Source organism: Eptatretus burgeri, chromosome 4 (assembly GCF_056783735.1).
Source record: "Eptatretus burgeri isolate ZD-2024b chromosome 4, Ebu_testis_v1, whole genome shotgun sequence".
NCBI lineage: Eukaryota > Metazoa > Chordata > Myxini > Myxiniformes > Myxinidae > Eptatretus > Eptatretus burgeri.
The window spans coordinates 56,747,732-56,764,590 of record NC_140964.1 but is presented as its reverse complement, the minus strand read 5'-3'; the positions used below and the strand labels follow the sequence as shown (position 1 = coordinate 56,764,590).

Below are 16,859 nucleotides of genomic sequence, written 5' to 3'. Positions count from 1 at the left end.
TACACGACATACAATGTTCAACATTATTGTGCAACTTTTTCTTTTTCTACCGGCAAAGTTACTTGTTAAATAAATGCAGCAGCATCTCCTAGTAGACCAGTATAAAAGAGAAGGTATAAAATAGAACAATTTTCTTTGGATGGTGTGGAAACCTTTTTCTTTTTTTAAAACTTATACAAGTAATAAAATACCTGTGCATTTCACATTGTAGAAACATTGTTAGGGTAAAAAGAGTACACAAAATCGCGATTAATGACAAAGATCAAGTGCCAGGAATGACGGGTTTGTGTACCAGCCAATCGATAACAAACGTGTTACGTCGTGTACAGATGGAACCGGACGACACCGTTTAAATCTTACAAGGGAGAGGTTGATACAGCACGGTGAGGAATGCTACGCAGCAGTGAAATGTGATGGATGGAGAATAAGACGTGCACCTCAGTGACTACATGATCACTAAGCTAGACACTGTATTGCCAAAGTTTTGGCTAAAAAGAAAAGAAAAACAAAGTTAACCTGTGTATGCTCACTCCAACAGAGAAACATCAGCATCCGGCACACTGTGCGAACATATAGATATAGGCCAGCTTCGTGAAAAAGCAATGGAGTATACGGAATGTTATTGTCAGTTATTAAGTCTCTTTCACAATTACCGTGCAACCTTGCAGCAGGTTCTCTGTGAAATGGTTCACAGGAAGGGGTTAAAATGGAGCTGCAGTCAAATTGAAAAACCTTCACATAATCAAGCGCTATCTATTGAGCAAACCCAACACTGGGTAAGGATAGGTAGATAGAACTGATGGCCTTTTTTGTCATGATAACTAAGTTACAAAATATAATTAACAAAAATATTACTGCCTGTGTTAATTTCTATCCCAAGACCCAATTTTCTACCACTGGCCCTTTGCAGCCAGTTTGTTATGGTCACTGCCCAGCCACCTGTGGTGGTTTAACCACAAGCGAGCAGCCATGGTTTAACCACGACTTACCACATTGCCCGCAATAAATTAAACAAAGAAACTCAATGCTCTTGGGAAATTACGCGATCAACGCAAGCAAGCGGATCTTGGGTACAATGTGGAGACATCTTGGACCCAAAGTGCTCTAAATGACCCGTTGTATGTAGGACAGTGGAAGCAGAGACCGAGTGTTTAATGATAGGCGATAGATGAAAGCTCAAAGGTAAAGGTAACCCAGTACATCAGATTAGGGCCAGGAGCTCAGCTCCAAGATCATCCCTTGTGCTTTGGGTTACCACGTGGGAGCTCTGCTCCTCAAACCAAACACCATTATTTACCATCTTGCTTGATGTATGCGACTCGTCAGACCCACAAGTCCTCAGAACTCGGTGGCACGGAGATGCTGAGTACTTGACGGTTGAACACGTGTTTTCTGCTCAATACGTTGGACGTGGCAGGCATGACAGAGAAGACGGCCTTGCAGTGGATAGCATCGATGTCCATCCTTGTCATTGAGCCGTAGTCCACAGTCCTGAGACACAAATATTAACCTGTAATCTTTCACAAATATTAATCTGCAGTCTTCCTTCAATATCAATCATAAAAATTATTTTAATTAAAATAGCTCAGTACATCAGCAATGTGGAAAGTCACCTGCATCAGGGTGTGTGCCATTTGAATTTATTCTCCAAAGGCAGAAAGGGCTGACAGGATAGCTTAGATGTATGCACACTCACCGATGATATGAGCTGTCTCGCCTGGGTTTTAATGTTAGAAACTGTCTCCCAGGTGTTTATCATGCAAGACGATAAATCAGTTTGTGTGCCGTCCCTCAAACGGATGTTAACCGAGGCATCCCATCTCCTGGCATTAGTTTTGGTGGATTTTAAATATCCCACGGTGTCCTTTGCAAAGAGTTGGTGAGCGAGTTATCGGTGATACCCTGAATAAATTACAAATCTCAACTCTAATATACAGGGCAACTGCATCAGAGACACAGCCACCCCCTCCCACTACCCATCCCATCAAATGATGATACCCACACAGAAGAAGAAAGGAAAAAAGCTTTTTCTGCCTTGTGGTTTGATTAAAAGTCAGTTTTGGAGGTCATCTTTTAAGTGCATACACACTGAGGGTGGTGGGAAGGGGTGTGGGGGGAGAGGGGGGACTTATGCTGGTACACACAGGAGTGGAGAAGGTGGTCAAATTTTGGCCATATTTGTGTACATAATAAATAGACAGGCCTTTCTGGTTTACAGAATACTGAATGCTCAACGATATAAAAATACGCTTATCGGTCTGTCCGTCTCTTTGTCACATCTCGCGTGATGACAGAATCAATCTCGCGAGATTGAGAAGTAAACGTCGTTTCGTCGTTATTTCATTTTAACGTCGTGTACATGTATGTTGTTGTTCTTCTTTCAGCTGCTCCCGTTAGGGGTCGCCACAGCGGATCATCCGTTATGATCCGCATACTGATTTGGCATAGGTTTTACGCCGAATGCCCTTCCTGACGCAACCCTGGTCGCCTCTTACGACACAGGGATAAGGATTGGGTTTCACCATGATTCCGGGCTGCCCTACACCCTCTCATAGCGCGGCCCAGTGCAGAGCTCCCGTCTTCAAGCGATCCTCCAACCCAAGCCTCCGAGTAGCCGGATTACAGGCGCACGCCACTACACCCGGTGTTGTGTACATGTATGTATATGTGTATATTTGTCAAGATAGCCTAGAGGTATGCATACTCGCCTCGAAGCTGTCTCGCCTGAGTTTGAATCCTGATCCAGCTATAAATTGTCACCCCAGTATTTCATAGGCAGGGTGAATCGTCAATTTGTGTGCCATCCCTCAGATGGATGATAAGCTGGGCATCCCATCTACTGGCATTAGTTGGTGAGCGTTAAAGATCCCACGGTGTCCTTCTCGAAGAGTAGGCCAGCTATCGCCGGCACCCTGGCCAAATTCCTGCCCTAAACTACTGCTGGGAAGGCAATGGCAAACCACCATCTATAACCCTTGCCAAGAAACTGCTTCGACAGTACCGGTGCTCTGTAACAACAGAATCAGAATATATGCTTCACAAAGAATATAATTAATTTAGGATAATTTATTAACACAATTAGGCGAGTCAGAATCACTTGAAAGTAGCAATTCCAAGGAATTTCTCCCGAGATTGTGAATGGGGACCTGAAGGTAGTTTGGATAATTGTTCTTGCGCTGCCGAAATTGTGAATGGGGTGAAAGAAGAAGGTGGGAAAGCAGGTTATGAGGAGAGAGGAGTAATTGAAGTTTGTAATGGCATAATAATAAAGTGGAGAGGGGAGGAGAACGAAAGTTAGATATTCCACCATTTTAATGATGCAAGAACGCCCTCTTGCTTTGAAGAACGGGAAGAAAGTGAGAGGGGAGGGTAGAGAGTTGGGTGAGGTGGAGTTGAGGCTTTGCGGGGGGGGGGGAATTGAGGATTTGGGGTAGTGGGTGTGTGTGTGAGGTGGGTTATTTAATCAAGGAACTGTTCTTTGCATAATATTGTTGAAGTTGCATTTTAAATTACATGGGATTTCTGCAGGTACCTGATAGTACAGTTAAAAATATTCCTTCAATGTTTTACACTGTAGCCTGATTTAAAGAGGTACAACCCTCAGCTCTATTCACAGTAGTAGCATTCAACGTCATGGAACTAACAGTTGGACTAACCTCGCAGTGGTAGCACTCAATATGGTAATCCTTGTCCATGGAGACTACTCTGATGGTCTCTTCTGAGCCCTGGGGTCACATTTTGCATCATGCTCAGAACGTGTCAGTTACTCAAGATTTTGTATAATTTGAAATGTGAGGATCCTCCCATCACCCACTCAAACTCACAGTGACTTCCTTTACCTTAATAGGTAATATGGGCTGTCCACAAGCTGCACATTTTGGAGCAAATGCTCTAGAAAAGAACAGACACACGGTTAATGTTTATGTGCATCAACGGTTTCTAGTAACTTGAAGGAAACTTGATTTATTGAACAGGAGGCCATTCCGTCCATCATACATGTATCGTGTCCACAGCCCAGCCACTCGCACTTACTGCAGGGACATTTCCAAAATTCTTTGTGGGGGGAAACTCTTTTACTCTCTCTTGTCTATAGCGAACCCCAAGCAAAGAATTGGTACTGGCATACAATCGCCTGCTCTTTTCAAAAGATAATAACATCTTTAACTTCCACAACCTAAATGTAAATGGGAGAATTGCTTTACACGCCCATCTGAGAGATGGCATGCAACGTTGGTACTGCATTAGATTGGATATATATATATATATATATATATATATATATATATATATATATATATATATATATATATATATATATATATATATATATATATATATACATATATATATATATATATATATATATATATATATATATATATATATATATCGGGGCATATTATTAAAGTTAGATTCGACACTGTCAGGAATCAAACCAAAAATAAGCAGCTGAATGGCGAACACACGACTGAGCTGTTCTGCCACCCCTAGTGCAACACACTCAATTGACCAGACCCTTTCCTGACCTGTGGTAATCGCGGACACAGTAGATGTTGTTCGACACATCTACAGTGAAAGGGACACCATCGAGGCAGTCATTGCAGACAGAGCAACGAAAACATCCTGGATGGTAAGCCTTACCGAGGGCTTGCAGGATCTACACAGACACAATGTTTTAGTATTAATCAACAAGAATCCTGTCTTCATGGGAACACATAAACTCTGATAGATATTTTCATGCAAATACCAAAAGATATTAAAAGATAGTCATGAGTCATATATAATTTTTTCCCCCTTATTCGGGGCAAAAAAAAAAAAAAAAAAAATAATATATATATATATATATATATATATATATATATATATATATATATATATATATATATATATATAGTCAGACCCTGCTATTCGTGGGGGATACATTCCTGAAAAATGCCACGAATATTGGGGAATAGTTTGTTTTTATTATTACATGGTTTAGGCTCGTGGTAGAGTGATGATACAGAACAAATCAGGACGGAACAGCAGGAGAACGGGGAAACAACAACAGTAGGGCAGAGTGAGAAAGTAGATGGAGATGGACAAGCAAGGGATGCAGTTAACGATGAGGGGTCAGGGAGAACACAAATGGTGGACAATATGGATACAGAAGCAAAATTGTGTTTGACCAGTTTGTGATTTTGTCAAGGTCTGAGGAGAGGGAAGAGGCTGGCGCCTGTCTGTTAGAAGGATGAGAGATGTCACAGCAGAGAGTGGAATCATCAGCAAAGACTCCAGTCAGTGAGATCATTGATGAAGATTTGGAATAATATGGGGATCCGGCCAGAGTTGAGAGTTGCAAACGGCGCTGCTGGTCTCGAGAAGACACGCAGTCCTCTGAGAGTTAGCCAGAGGCGACGTTCCAACCACCACAATGCATACACATCTACATATATAGATATATATAGTTGCGGCCGGGGGTCCGTATGAGAAGACCACAAGGGGGGGAAACTATCTCGGGTTCCCACCAGACTCCACGGAATCACAGGCCGTCACACACGGATAACTGTGACGCGGCGGGTCGCTAACCAACTGTGAATGCCAATAACTCAACCACTGACTTTAGGGTCTTCCGTCTAATATCAGTTACCGAAAAATAATCACTTGACCTAATTACCGGGGGACACGCCCTCGGTACGCCTTGTCTGAACCAGATCACCTTACTGGATCAGATGCAGCCGAGCAACACTGCCAAGGAGCGTACCGGCTAAAAGGAACGGATCGTTGGGAATAAAGTCCCGGCTAGGTTAGGATATGGACCATGCTGGATCAATGAAGGAAAAGACAAAAAACGAGCTGAGAACATTTCTACATAGGGATTTGTTACAGGCAGGCGAGGAAAAAATATGTGGCACAGTGAATAGATTTATTGTTGTGTGTAAGCAGGGATAGCAAGAAATGTGTGGTACGACAATAAAACAAGCAACTTACGAAAGCAGACACAGAGCAGACTTATCCCGATATAATTCTTCTGCGCTCAACTTAAGTGAGGACAGGTGCCATGACACACACACACACACACACACACACACACACACACACACACACACACACACACACACACACACACACACACACACACACACACACACAAAACCCAATGAAGAGTAGTTAATCTCAAGAAAGGAGAGGAGATGAGGCTAACGGTCTTGTAATACCTTGCACGGTTGACCGACCGTGCTCCTCAGTACGTTTTGGGGGACGCTCCGCCGAGCGATCCCAGTTCGAGGGTTGGCGCATTGTCTCCTGCTTGATTACGATGTCGGCACAGCGTGTGCACCGATCCGAGAAAAGGCGAGACCATTAGGTGCGAGAAAGGGCGGCAGTTGGAGCCAGCGGCGAATGGGTGGAGAAAGCGGAGTGAAGAGCGAATGGGTGGAGTGCCAGCAGCAGGCGGAGTCAGGCGGGTGGGGGAAGCCAGTGACTAGTGTGTGGAGAAGATGACGTGCAGCAGGCGGAGTCAGGCAGGTGGGTGGAGAAGGCCGAGAAAAGCAGGAGTCAGGCGGATGGGTGGAGCCAGTGGTGAGTCGGTGGAGAAGAAGAAGATGGGGGCAGCAGGCACACGCAGAGACCGATCCAAAATCAGGCAAGGAAGCTGAGCATAACCACCACGACGACGACTCTGACTCTGGACGGCTATGCGATCCATCCTTTATAGACCCTGTGGTGCAGAGTGCGGCGCCGCCCCAAAGCGATGCGTCGTCACCCGAATCGGGTGCTCCCATTGGGCCCCGGCCAGCACATGGCTCAGCCGCCATGGCCGGAAGCGGCCTTACTTTACATCCGGCAAGACATGTCCAAGCTGCGGAATCGTCTCGCTCCGGACCCCGCGATACGAGTCGCCTTGCACCGAACTCCCGGACCGTGCTCCGGAGACCGGCCGAGAGCCGCGCCGGTCCCGCATGCCCACTCGGGCACCTCCAGCACGATGCGATTGGCACTGATCAATGCGCCCGCTTCGTCCGCACGCCTTGCGATCCGTCTCGTACAGCATGCCTTTACTTGGTGGCAGCTGCGTACATGCTGAGGTGCGAGATGTCTGCCGTCCATGGGAGATATTGGTGGCCGTGGTGGTGAGCAAAGAATCGACGGTAAGATGCTGTCGTAAACCAGCAAGCAGACCCGAACAAAGATGTACGCCATGCACATCTTGTACAATGTGATGGTAAGATGCCATTGTAATCAGCACGCAGACCCGAATGAAGAGGTGTGCTTTTGTTCCACGTTCTGAGCGATGATAAATTATCATGAGGCTGCGCGCGGGTTCCCCATTGAGCATGCAGTTATCTATCCCCGTGGAGATCTTCACTGGTGGTGGTGTGCACGGTGTCAGCCTTGATCTGTGTCATGGATTGAAGGAAAGGATCGGATATAATTATTAGATGCAGAAATGGGTTGAAAAGAACGCGCCATGTGCGTCCTGTACAGCGTTGGCGTTTAGTTCTTTTGTTAGTCTCCACGAAGACGCATTCTTATAGTGAAGGGTGTGGCTGCGGTTTTTATAGGCGGCCGCTGCTTGGATTTATTTCAGGAATCAGAGGAAAAGAGTTGGAATGACGATAGAGATATAATCAGACCTAAAGGAGATCCACACAACGCACTTCACCCCATTTGACCCATTAGACATGAGGGAAAGGTGTAAATGTAAGTATATTAATGAAATAACTGTTTGGGGACCACTGTATGATGGATGCCATTGCCTTGGAGGCATGCTGTGCAGTTTCCAGAATCGCGTATATATATATATATATATATATATATATATATATATATATATATATATATATATATATATATATATATATATATATATATATATATATATATATATATATATATATATATATATACAGTAATACCTTGACATATGAATGCACTAACTTATTGAGTATTCCGAGTTACGATTTTTTGCTTTGTGTTACGAGTCTAGATCCGAGTTACGAGTGGAGCGAGCTTTGAGACGCACGCAGCCAAGCAAGCGAACACCCGCATCTCCCGCCTTTTCATGCATCTCCTGCCACTCACTTATAAAAAATTGTAGCAATTAAGTGTAACGGCAAAGGGAATAAAAAAATAAAATGTAAAAAAAAAATTGTAGCAATTAAGTTTAGCGATAAAGTGTGATGAGACCTTCAAATCTCCTCTGCCTATCTCCTCCACCACCACCTCCACCTCCGCCGCCACCTCCACCGCCACCTCCACCGCCACCTCCACCGCCACCTCCACCAGAATCTTCCGTAAGCCGAGGTCGTCTCATCTCCAAGGTAAATACACTTTATAAAACCCGTTTATTTATTTATATTCTATTTTATTATCTTTGTATTATGTTTTGTATTAATTATTTATTATTTATAAATACATTTCTCATTTTTAAAACTACGTAACAAATAAATTAGGGTGTTTTGGGGGGGGGGCTGGAACTGATTAATGGTATTTTAATTAATTTCAATTGGGAAAATTGTTTTGATATACGAGCAAACGTAGTTACGAGCTCGGTCACAGAACGAATTAAACTCGTATGTCAGGGTATTACTGTGTATATATATATATATATATATATATATATATATATATATATATATATATATATATATATATATATATATATATATTGTGTTGTGGACTGGGGGTCGGGTCAGAAGACCACCGGGGGAGGGGGGGGAAGCTATCTCGGGTTCCAACCAGGGAATTGCAGGCCATCGCACACGGATAATTCCGTGACGCGGTGGGTCGCTATCCGACCGTGAACGCCATAACTCAACCATGTGACCTTGGGTCCTCTGTCTATGCCCTATGGTTTAACCGGGTTACCTAATTAATCATGTGACCTAATTACCGGAGGACACGCCCTCGGTACGCCTTGTCCGAACCGGATCACTTTACCGGATCAGATGCAGTCGAGCGACACTGCCAAGGACGTACCGGCTGAAAGCAACGGATCGTTGGGAATAAAGTACCGGCGAGGTTAGGATACGATCCATGCTGGATCAATGAAAGAAAAGACAAAAACGAGCTGGGAACATTTCTACAAAAGGATTTATTAATAGGTAGGTGAGGAGGGATATGTGGCACAGTGAATATAGTTTATTGTTGTATGTAAGCAGAAATAGGAAGAAATGTGTAGTGCAACAATAAACAAGCAACTTACAAAAGCAGACACAGAGCAGAGTTATCTCAATATAATTATTGTGCAATCTTAACTTAAGCGAGGACAGGCGCCATCACACACACACACACACACACACACACACACACACACACACACACACACACACACACACACACACACACACACACACACACACACACACACACGCACCGCGATGAAGAGGAGTTCATGAGAAGAAAAAGGAGAGGAGATGAGGCTAACAGTCTCTCAATACCTTGCACGATTGACTGACCACGCCACCAATACGTTTTGGGAGAATGCTCCACTGGGTGATACCTCCCTGACAGCTGGCGCTTCGTGCAGCCAAGCGCCGATCCAGGGAATGGGGCGCGACCGACAAACGTGAAGGAGGGACCCTGGGCGGAGTCAGAAGCCAGTGGATGGAGAGAGAGGGCGACGGAGCCAGCGGCGAGTTGGTGAAGAAGGGGCGGAGCCAGCAGGCGAATTTTTGGGTTGTCAATCCCAGGCCAGGACGAGCCAACAGGAATGAGCAGACAGGAGCGGTGCGCAGGAACGACACTCTCGACCGCCCCGCGACTTGTCCTTTTATAGATCCTGTGGTACGGGCGGGGGTGACGACCCGAAGCAATGTGTGTCATCCGAATCAGGCGCTCTGATTGGGCCCCGGCCAGCACACGGGCCGGTCGCCATGACCGGAAGTGGCTCCACTTTACTTCTGGCCAGATGGTTCCAAGCTGCGGAATCGTCTCGCTCCGAGCACCGTGACAAGAATCGCCCTGCACTGAACTCCCAGGCCGTCCACGGCGACCGGTGGTCAGCACCGGTGCGCTGCCTGTCTGTAAGCCATGCGGCCCGAGCCGGACAGCGTCCCTCTGCCTGACTACAGCCTCGCCGGGCAGAGCGGCGAGAGGACGTTCGCCGTCCGCGGGAGACACCCACGGCCGCGGTGATCAGTGAAGACCGATGGTAAGATGCTATGGTAAACCCATGCAGACCCGAACAAGATGTGGATTTTGTGCCCTGCTCTGTGTACAATAATAAATTATCCCGGGACTGCAAGTGGGTCTGCCGCCATTAAGCACGCAGTCTTACATCAAAGGCGGTGGTGTGCTCGGCGCCAACCCCGATCTGTGTCATTCGTGCCCTGCTCTGTGTGCGATAATAAATTGAGGGAAGAGATTGTATATAATTATTAGATGGAGATTCGGATTGAAAAGAGGACAGATATAATGATTAAACGGAAATTTGGATTTAGGAAGAGTGCGCCGCGTGCATACTGTAATTTGTTAGCATTTGGTGTGTTGTTCCTTCTATTTCCTCGACATGGCATTCCTGCAGCGCGCCGTTGGGTTGGTTATCCTTCTGATCTAGGCACGGCATTCCTGATGCGACGCAGTCGTGTTGGTTACTCTTCTAGTCGCCTGAACAGTGGGTGGGGGGTTATTGTTGCGCTGCACGTCCTCCGTGCAGCGCTGGCATTTATTTTGAGCTTCTACTGCTGCCCTTGGGTGGAAGTTACCGCTGGGCTGCACGTGTTCCGTGCAGCGTGGGCGTTTGCTGTTGGTTTTCCGCGGTTTTTACAGGTGGGTGTCCGAGGGCAATGCCTGCCGGCCTCGCAAGGATCCCTTCTCACAGCGAAGGGCGCCACTGCATTTATTTTACAGATGGGTGTCCGAGCAGAGTGCCTGCCGGCCTCGCAAGGACCCCTTGCTTGGATTTACCTCAGGAACAGAGAAAAAAGAAAGAATAGGAATGAGCTCAGAGATTTAATCAGACTCAACTGAGATTTACACAACGCACTGTCCCGTTTGACCCACAAGACAAGAAGCAAGGGACTATCTGAACGTACATTAATGAAATAACTGACTGGCTACCACTCTATGTTGGCTGCCATTGGTGTTGGAGGGATGCAGTCTCCAGAACTGAAACAATATATATTGTTACGTTTGAGGGGGGGGGGGTATGCATTCAAAGGGTAATTAGGATGTTTAATTAGGTATGCCATGCTGTTCGAGTTTACCAGGATCTCGATGTAATAAGTAGCAATTCAGTGGTGATAAGTTGTCCAGTAAATGTTCATTTCTTCAAGGGGGAAATGATAAATGTCACGTAATTAGATAGGGACACGGGATAGGGTAAGTGTGTCTGCGTAAACCCCTTTTGGTATTCTCTGAAGACTGGCCGTGACGTCACAGGACAGTGCAGCGGATGGCTCCGCCCCGTGATCACGATTGGCGGAAGGCGATGGCGGTGAGCCAATAAACGGCTCGATTGGGAGTGACGAGGACGAAGGATAAAAAGGTTCTGTTCGGGATCGAAAAGGAAGAAGAAGAAGATTACAACCAAAAAGATCGTGGTTTTTTTGGTGTGGAAGCTGTGGCGGCAGAGAGCGTCCTGGTTGTTGTGCTGAATCGATCGTGTTCTTGATCGTGTCTGGGAGCCTTGCCGAGCCTCGTGCCTCGCTTTGGTTGGCTCTGGGGTTCTGCTGACTCGGAGTGCGGGGTCGGGCGGCGGGCAGACCTGCCTCCCTCTCCTGCTCGCGGCTTGGCGCCGGAGCTGGTTCCCTGGCGGCTGTGGGCGGACTTGGGCCAGGACCAGGAGGTCGACAGCACCACGGTTTCTCCTGCCCCCCTTGACGAGAGCAAGGCCAGCTCGTCCGACGCCGATCCAGGGACAGTTGCGTCCACACCACGGTCCAGCCTGACCACCAGAAATAGCTACGTTTTGTGTGTGTGTGTGTGTGTGTGTGTGTGTGTGTGTGTGTGTGTGTGTGTGTGTGTGTGTGTGTGTGTGTGTGTGTGTGTGTGTGTGTGCTTGGCGCCTTAGAGGGATTGAGAACTGTATATTCATTGGAATTGTCTGTGTTTTTCCCCACGCCCGATCCCACACCATCCTGTCGAATCGCCCCGGATCCCTCTTCTTGCCGAGTCTTGTTATTTCTGGTTGATAATAAAAACAAATAAACATCATCAACTCAGTGAAAAGTGACTCGTGCCACCTTCCTTGTCCCGTTTGCGGTAGAGCGATTAGAACCGCCATGTTTGGGTTATAAATAAATAAACCGCCTCCATCGTTTCGGCTCATTCTACGTTGGCGGGACTGTTCAAGTCCCGTGGACGTCACATTGGTGTCAGGGTGTTGGATGTTCGAACCCCTCTAAATTATATTTGGTATCGGGAGAATATACCAAGATTAAAATCTCGCCACGAATTGGAATATAAAATTACTTCAGAAAAGCGCGCGAGCGCGGGAAAATTTTGGCGGTATTTTTCAAATTTAAATTAATTGGCGGCAAACGGGACTTCTGCACCATGGCGGATGTGCAGATGTTTGAGGAGGAAGGCCACAGGTCTGGCAGCGAGTCGGGGGAAGAGGGGAGAGACGGGGGTAGGGTTGGAACCTCCCCCATTCCGAGCGTGGACCGTGCTTCATCGCCCGTAACGGGGCCGGCAGTGCCGGAAACCGGTGCGATGACGATCCAGACACTGTTGGAACGTTTAATAGGGGACATGACGGTACAAATGGCAAATCAATTCGTGACACAGAGGGCAGAAATGACGGCACAGAGGGCAGAGATGGCGGATCGATTGGGGGTAATGGGGGTACAGTTGGGTGCACGGATTGATTTAATGAGGGATAAATTGGGGGAAAAGATGGAGAAAATGAAAACTGAGATGCAGGAGTGTGTGGATGTTAAATTGGGAGAAATACAAAGTAAATTCGAGGATAGATTGGAGGAAACAAAGGTAGAAATTACATTGGAGGGGGAAAATATACGGAAAAAATTGGTAGATAAAATTGATGCAACGAACATTCGGGTTGATAAAGTGGATGAAAGCCTGGAACGTCATCGTGCCTGTGTGTATGCTCGTATGCAGCTGCAAGTTGAAGAGTGGGGAGAGCTGAGGAAGCAAGGGATGAATTTGGCGGAGGAGGTAAAAGGATTGGAGGCTCGTTTGGATGAACAAGATAAAATTATGAGCCAAGATGAAGTCTTGGATAAAGGCCTGGTAGAGCCGTCTTTTGTAAGTAGAGTGTCCGGGTTGGTTGAGGAGCAGCTACAAACTCGCGACGGAGCCTTGGAGGAGGTTGGGCGGGCCCAGAAGATCCTGCGGGAAGAGGTGAATCGGTCCATTCAACGTTTGGAACAGGAGGCAAAATTGACCCATGAGACCCTCACCACAAAACATCTTTGGCCACAGTGGGCTCCGAAATTGGATACGCAGCCACAAGGATGTTTGATCCCTGGACTGGATTTGGACAAGGGAGAAACTGAGAAGCGGGCCACCGTAAAAGTCATCCCCCTGGTAAATTTCGACGGGTCAGGGAGCGTTGAAGCTTTTCTGACACAATTTGAGTGCATTTCCCGACTAAACGGGTGGAATGAGCAGGAACGTACAGGGAATTTGGTGGCAACGTTGCGGGGACCAGCCGCAGATGTGTTAAACGTGATCGCGGAGGGGATGTTGACCAGCTCCCACATTTGCGAGGCGTTGAGCCGTCGGTTTGGGTTCGCGGCAAACTGTGATCTGGTGCGGGCCCAGCTCCAGCACCGCAGATTAAAGCCGGGTGAGACAGTGCAGGAGCTGGCACAGGACATTTACCAATCAGTCAGGATCGCGTATCGGGACCTTACAGTGGAGGCGTGGGACAGACTGGCACTAGAGAAATTTTTAGCTGCTCTTCCTGACCCTGAGGTCCGAGCGCTAGTGGAGTTACAGGATCCACCCACCGTTCACCGAGCGGCCGAGTGCGCGGCCAGGCCGGCCTCGTGGAGTCGGCCGGGTCAGGTTCCAGAGAGGCCATCGGTGACGATCCGACAGGCGGAGATTCAGGATCAGGGAGGGGGGCTGGGAGAAATTGGCATTACCCAAATGTTTCAGGAAATTTGCCAGAAACTGTTAAGTTTGATAAGGGGTAATTCGGTAGTTGGTGCGCCAAAGCGGCGGGGTCCAACCCAGCCAATAGAGCAATTCAATTATGGCCGAGGGGGTCCGGAACCGGAAGAGACATTACACCGATACTCACGGGGGCCTTTTATGGGGAGTTGTTTCCGGTGCGGGCGAAGAGGACACATGCAACGATATTGCCGGTACCCGGCGATGGAGGGACCCTCCAATAGACTTTTAGACTCGGAGAGGGTGAATCCTCCTGCTGAACCGCCAGGTCTATCCGAGATGCCCTTTCATAGGTCGGGTCCGGAGATCACTGTTGGGGGTCGGGGAGACTAGATCGGGCTGAGCATATTGGGCCATGCACGGCTGGTGAGATTGTGGCGAAGTGCCTCCTTTAAAAAAAAAAAAAATGAATTGTGGGAAAATTGGCATGGGTTTGTAAGTTCTGCTGGGTTTTAGAGTGACAATCGGGACAGTGGATAATTGGAAACAAAGCGGGCACGAGTGGCTGTCCAATGGCTGGTGCGTGGATCGGGTGAGAAGTGCTGTGTGAGTTGTTTTAAGTGAAGAAGTGGAATGTATGGTGCACACATTGTTTTTTTTATTGGACATGGTGTGGTAACAGGGAAGGTCATGGTCGGTGAAGTGTTAGAAATGCAGGTGTCACATGTAAGGCCGATGAGGTGGGGGAGTCATGTGGGTTTTGTGGGTGGGGATGATGTGCTTGTCCACAGGGATTGCTGAAGTTCACGGTGAGCGGGAATTGCGACCCCCTTCAAGGAGATTCACCCCTGGTGGCTAATGGTGATAGTGTCTGGAGCCAACTGGGAGAGGGTCTGGTTGGGCGACCAAGGCGGGTAGGACCTTGGCGACCCAGGAAGGCCAGAGGAGCCAGTGAGACCCCTTCCAGTGTGTTGTATGGGATGAGAGCTGATGGCTACCAGGGGGGTGGGAATCAAAGGGAGCGGGGCGGAGAAACGTCCGGGTTGGACTAAAGCTTACCTGTGGGCATGGTTGCACCTGAGATGCCCCCATCATCTTGTGGTAACCCACCCCACGGCCACGACGGGATTCAGCCTGCATGATTAAAATGAGGACCATGACCTAGAAATGTGATGATGACCATGGTGTGAGTGTTGTGAAGATGTGTGAGTCCCACTCGATCCCGCACAACTTGACATGTGCAGCAAGGGCATGATGTCCGCATAATTTTGGGGCAAGCAAATTTGAAAATTGGCTCCCCAGGTAACGCTGGGTCTATTAGCATCCACTGGGGGAGGCGGTCAAGTGTAAAAATCCTGTGAATAGTGTCGTTAAGGCTTAGAGTAGGAATGTAAAGTATAAGTGTTGTGTTTTTGTGGAACCTTTTGTTTCCCCTCCCCAGATCACTGGAAGAGTGCTGGGCAAGAGCGATGATCTAGAAGATGGAGTGCAACTTCGCTCAGTGCTCTCATGAAATAAAATAAAATAAAAAATAAAAAACGAATGATTGTTTAGGCGAGGATAAGACCATAAGGGGGTAGTACATTAAGCAGGATAGGTAAGTTAGCTGCGACTCGCTGCCCATTGCCCCTCCTACTTTATTTCGTTAGGTTAATTAGGTGTGAGTCAGTAAGTGTTAAGGCTGGTACGGTAGCGCCTGTGATATACCTTGCAGGAGCTGCGGTACCAGAGGAGGGGGCAGTGTTACGTTTGAGGGGGGGTATGCATTCAAAGGGTAATTAGGATGTTTAATTAGGTATGCCATGCTGTTCGAGTTTACCAGGATCTCGATGTAATAAGTAGCAATTCAGTGGTGATAAGTTGTCTAGTAAATGTTCATTTCTTCAAGGGGGAAATGATAAATGTCACGTAATTAGATAGGGACACGGGATAGGGTAAGTGTGTCTGCGTAAACCCCTTTTGGTATTCTCTGAAGACTGGCCGTGACGTCACAGGACAGTGCAGCGGATGGCTCCGCCCCGTGATCACGATTGGCGGAAGGCGATGGCGGTGGGCCAATAAACGGCTCGATTGGGAGTGACGAGGACGAAGGATAAAAAGGTTCTGTTCAGGGTCGAAAAGGACGAAGAAGAAGATTACAACCAAAAAGATCGTGGTTTTTTTTGGTGTGGAAGCTGTGGCGGCAGAGAGCGTCCTGGTTGTTGTGCTGAATCGATCGTGTTCTTGATCGTGTCTGGGAGCCTTGCCGAGCCTCGTGCCTCGCTTTGGTGGGCTCTGGGGTTCTGCTGACTCGGAGTGCGGGGTCGGGCGGCGGGCGCACCTGCCTCCCTCTCCTGCTCGCGGCTTGGCGCCGGAGCTGGTTCCCTGGCGGCTGTGGGCGGACTTGGGCCAGGACCAGGAGGTCGACAGCACCACGGTTTCTCCTGCCCCCCTTGACGAGAGCAGGGCCAGCTCGTCCGACGCCGATCCAGGGACAGTTGCGTCCACACCACGGTCCAGCCTGACCACCAGAAATAGCTACGTTTTGTGTGTGTGTGTGTGTGTGTGTGTGTGTGTGTGTGTGTGTGTGTGTGTGTGTGTGTGTGTGTGTGTGTGTGTGTGTGTGTGTGTGTGTGTGTGTGTGTGTGTGTGTGTGTGCGCTTGGCGCCTTAGAGGGATTGAGAACTGTATATTCATTGGAATTGTCTGTGTTTTTCCCCACACCCGATTCCACACCATCCCGTCGAATCACCCCGGATCCCTCTTCTTGCCAAGTCTTGTTATTTCTGGTTAATAATAAAAACAAATAAACATCATCAACTCAGTGAAAAGTGACTCGTGCCACCTTCCTCGTCCCGTTTGCGGTAGAGCGA

General features: G+C 47.8%; 1 protein-coding gene across 2 annotated transcripts in view; it reads right to left on the bottom strand.

The window, feature by feature from the left end:
- Positions 1-129: 129 nt before the first annotated feature.
- Positions 130-16,859, bottom strand: part of LOC147028102 (Wilms tumor protein 1-interacting protein-like) — a 60,365-nt gene continuing 43,635 nt past the window's right edge. Inside the window, exons 5-8 of one of the 2 annotated variants that reach the window (XM_085878161.1) lie at positions 4,527-4,657; positions 3,825-3,891; positions 3,657-3,725; positions 130-1,491 (exon numbers count right to left, since the gene is read on the bottom strand). In XM_085878161.1, coding sequence (XP_085734287.1) covers positions 1,339-1,491; positions 3,657-3,725; positions 3,825-3,891; positions 4,527-4,657 — 420 coding nt within the window. In that variant the 3' untranslated portion in view covers positions 130-1,338. The remainder of the gene's footprint in view (positions 1,492-3,656; positions 3,726-3,824; positions 3,892-4,526; positions 4,658-16,859) is intronic. The other variant, XM_085878162.1, reaches the window with a different exon arrangement.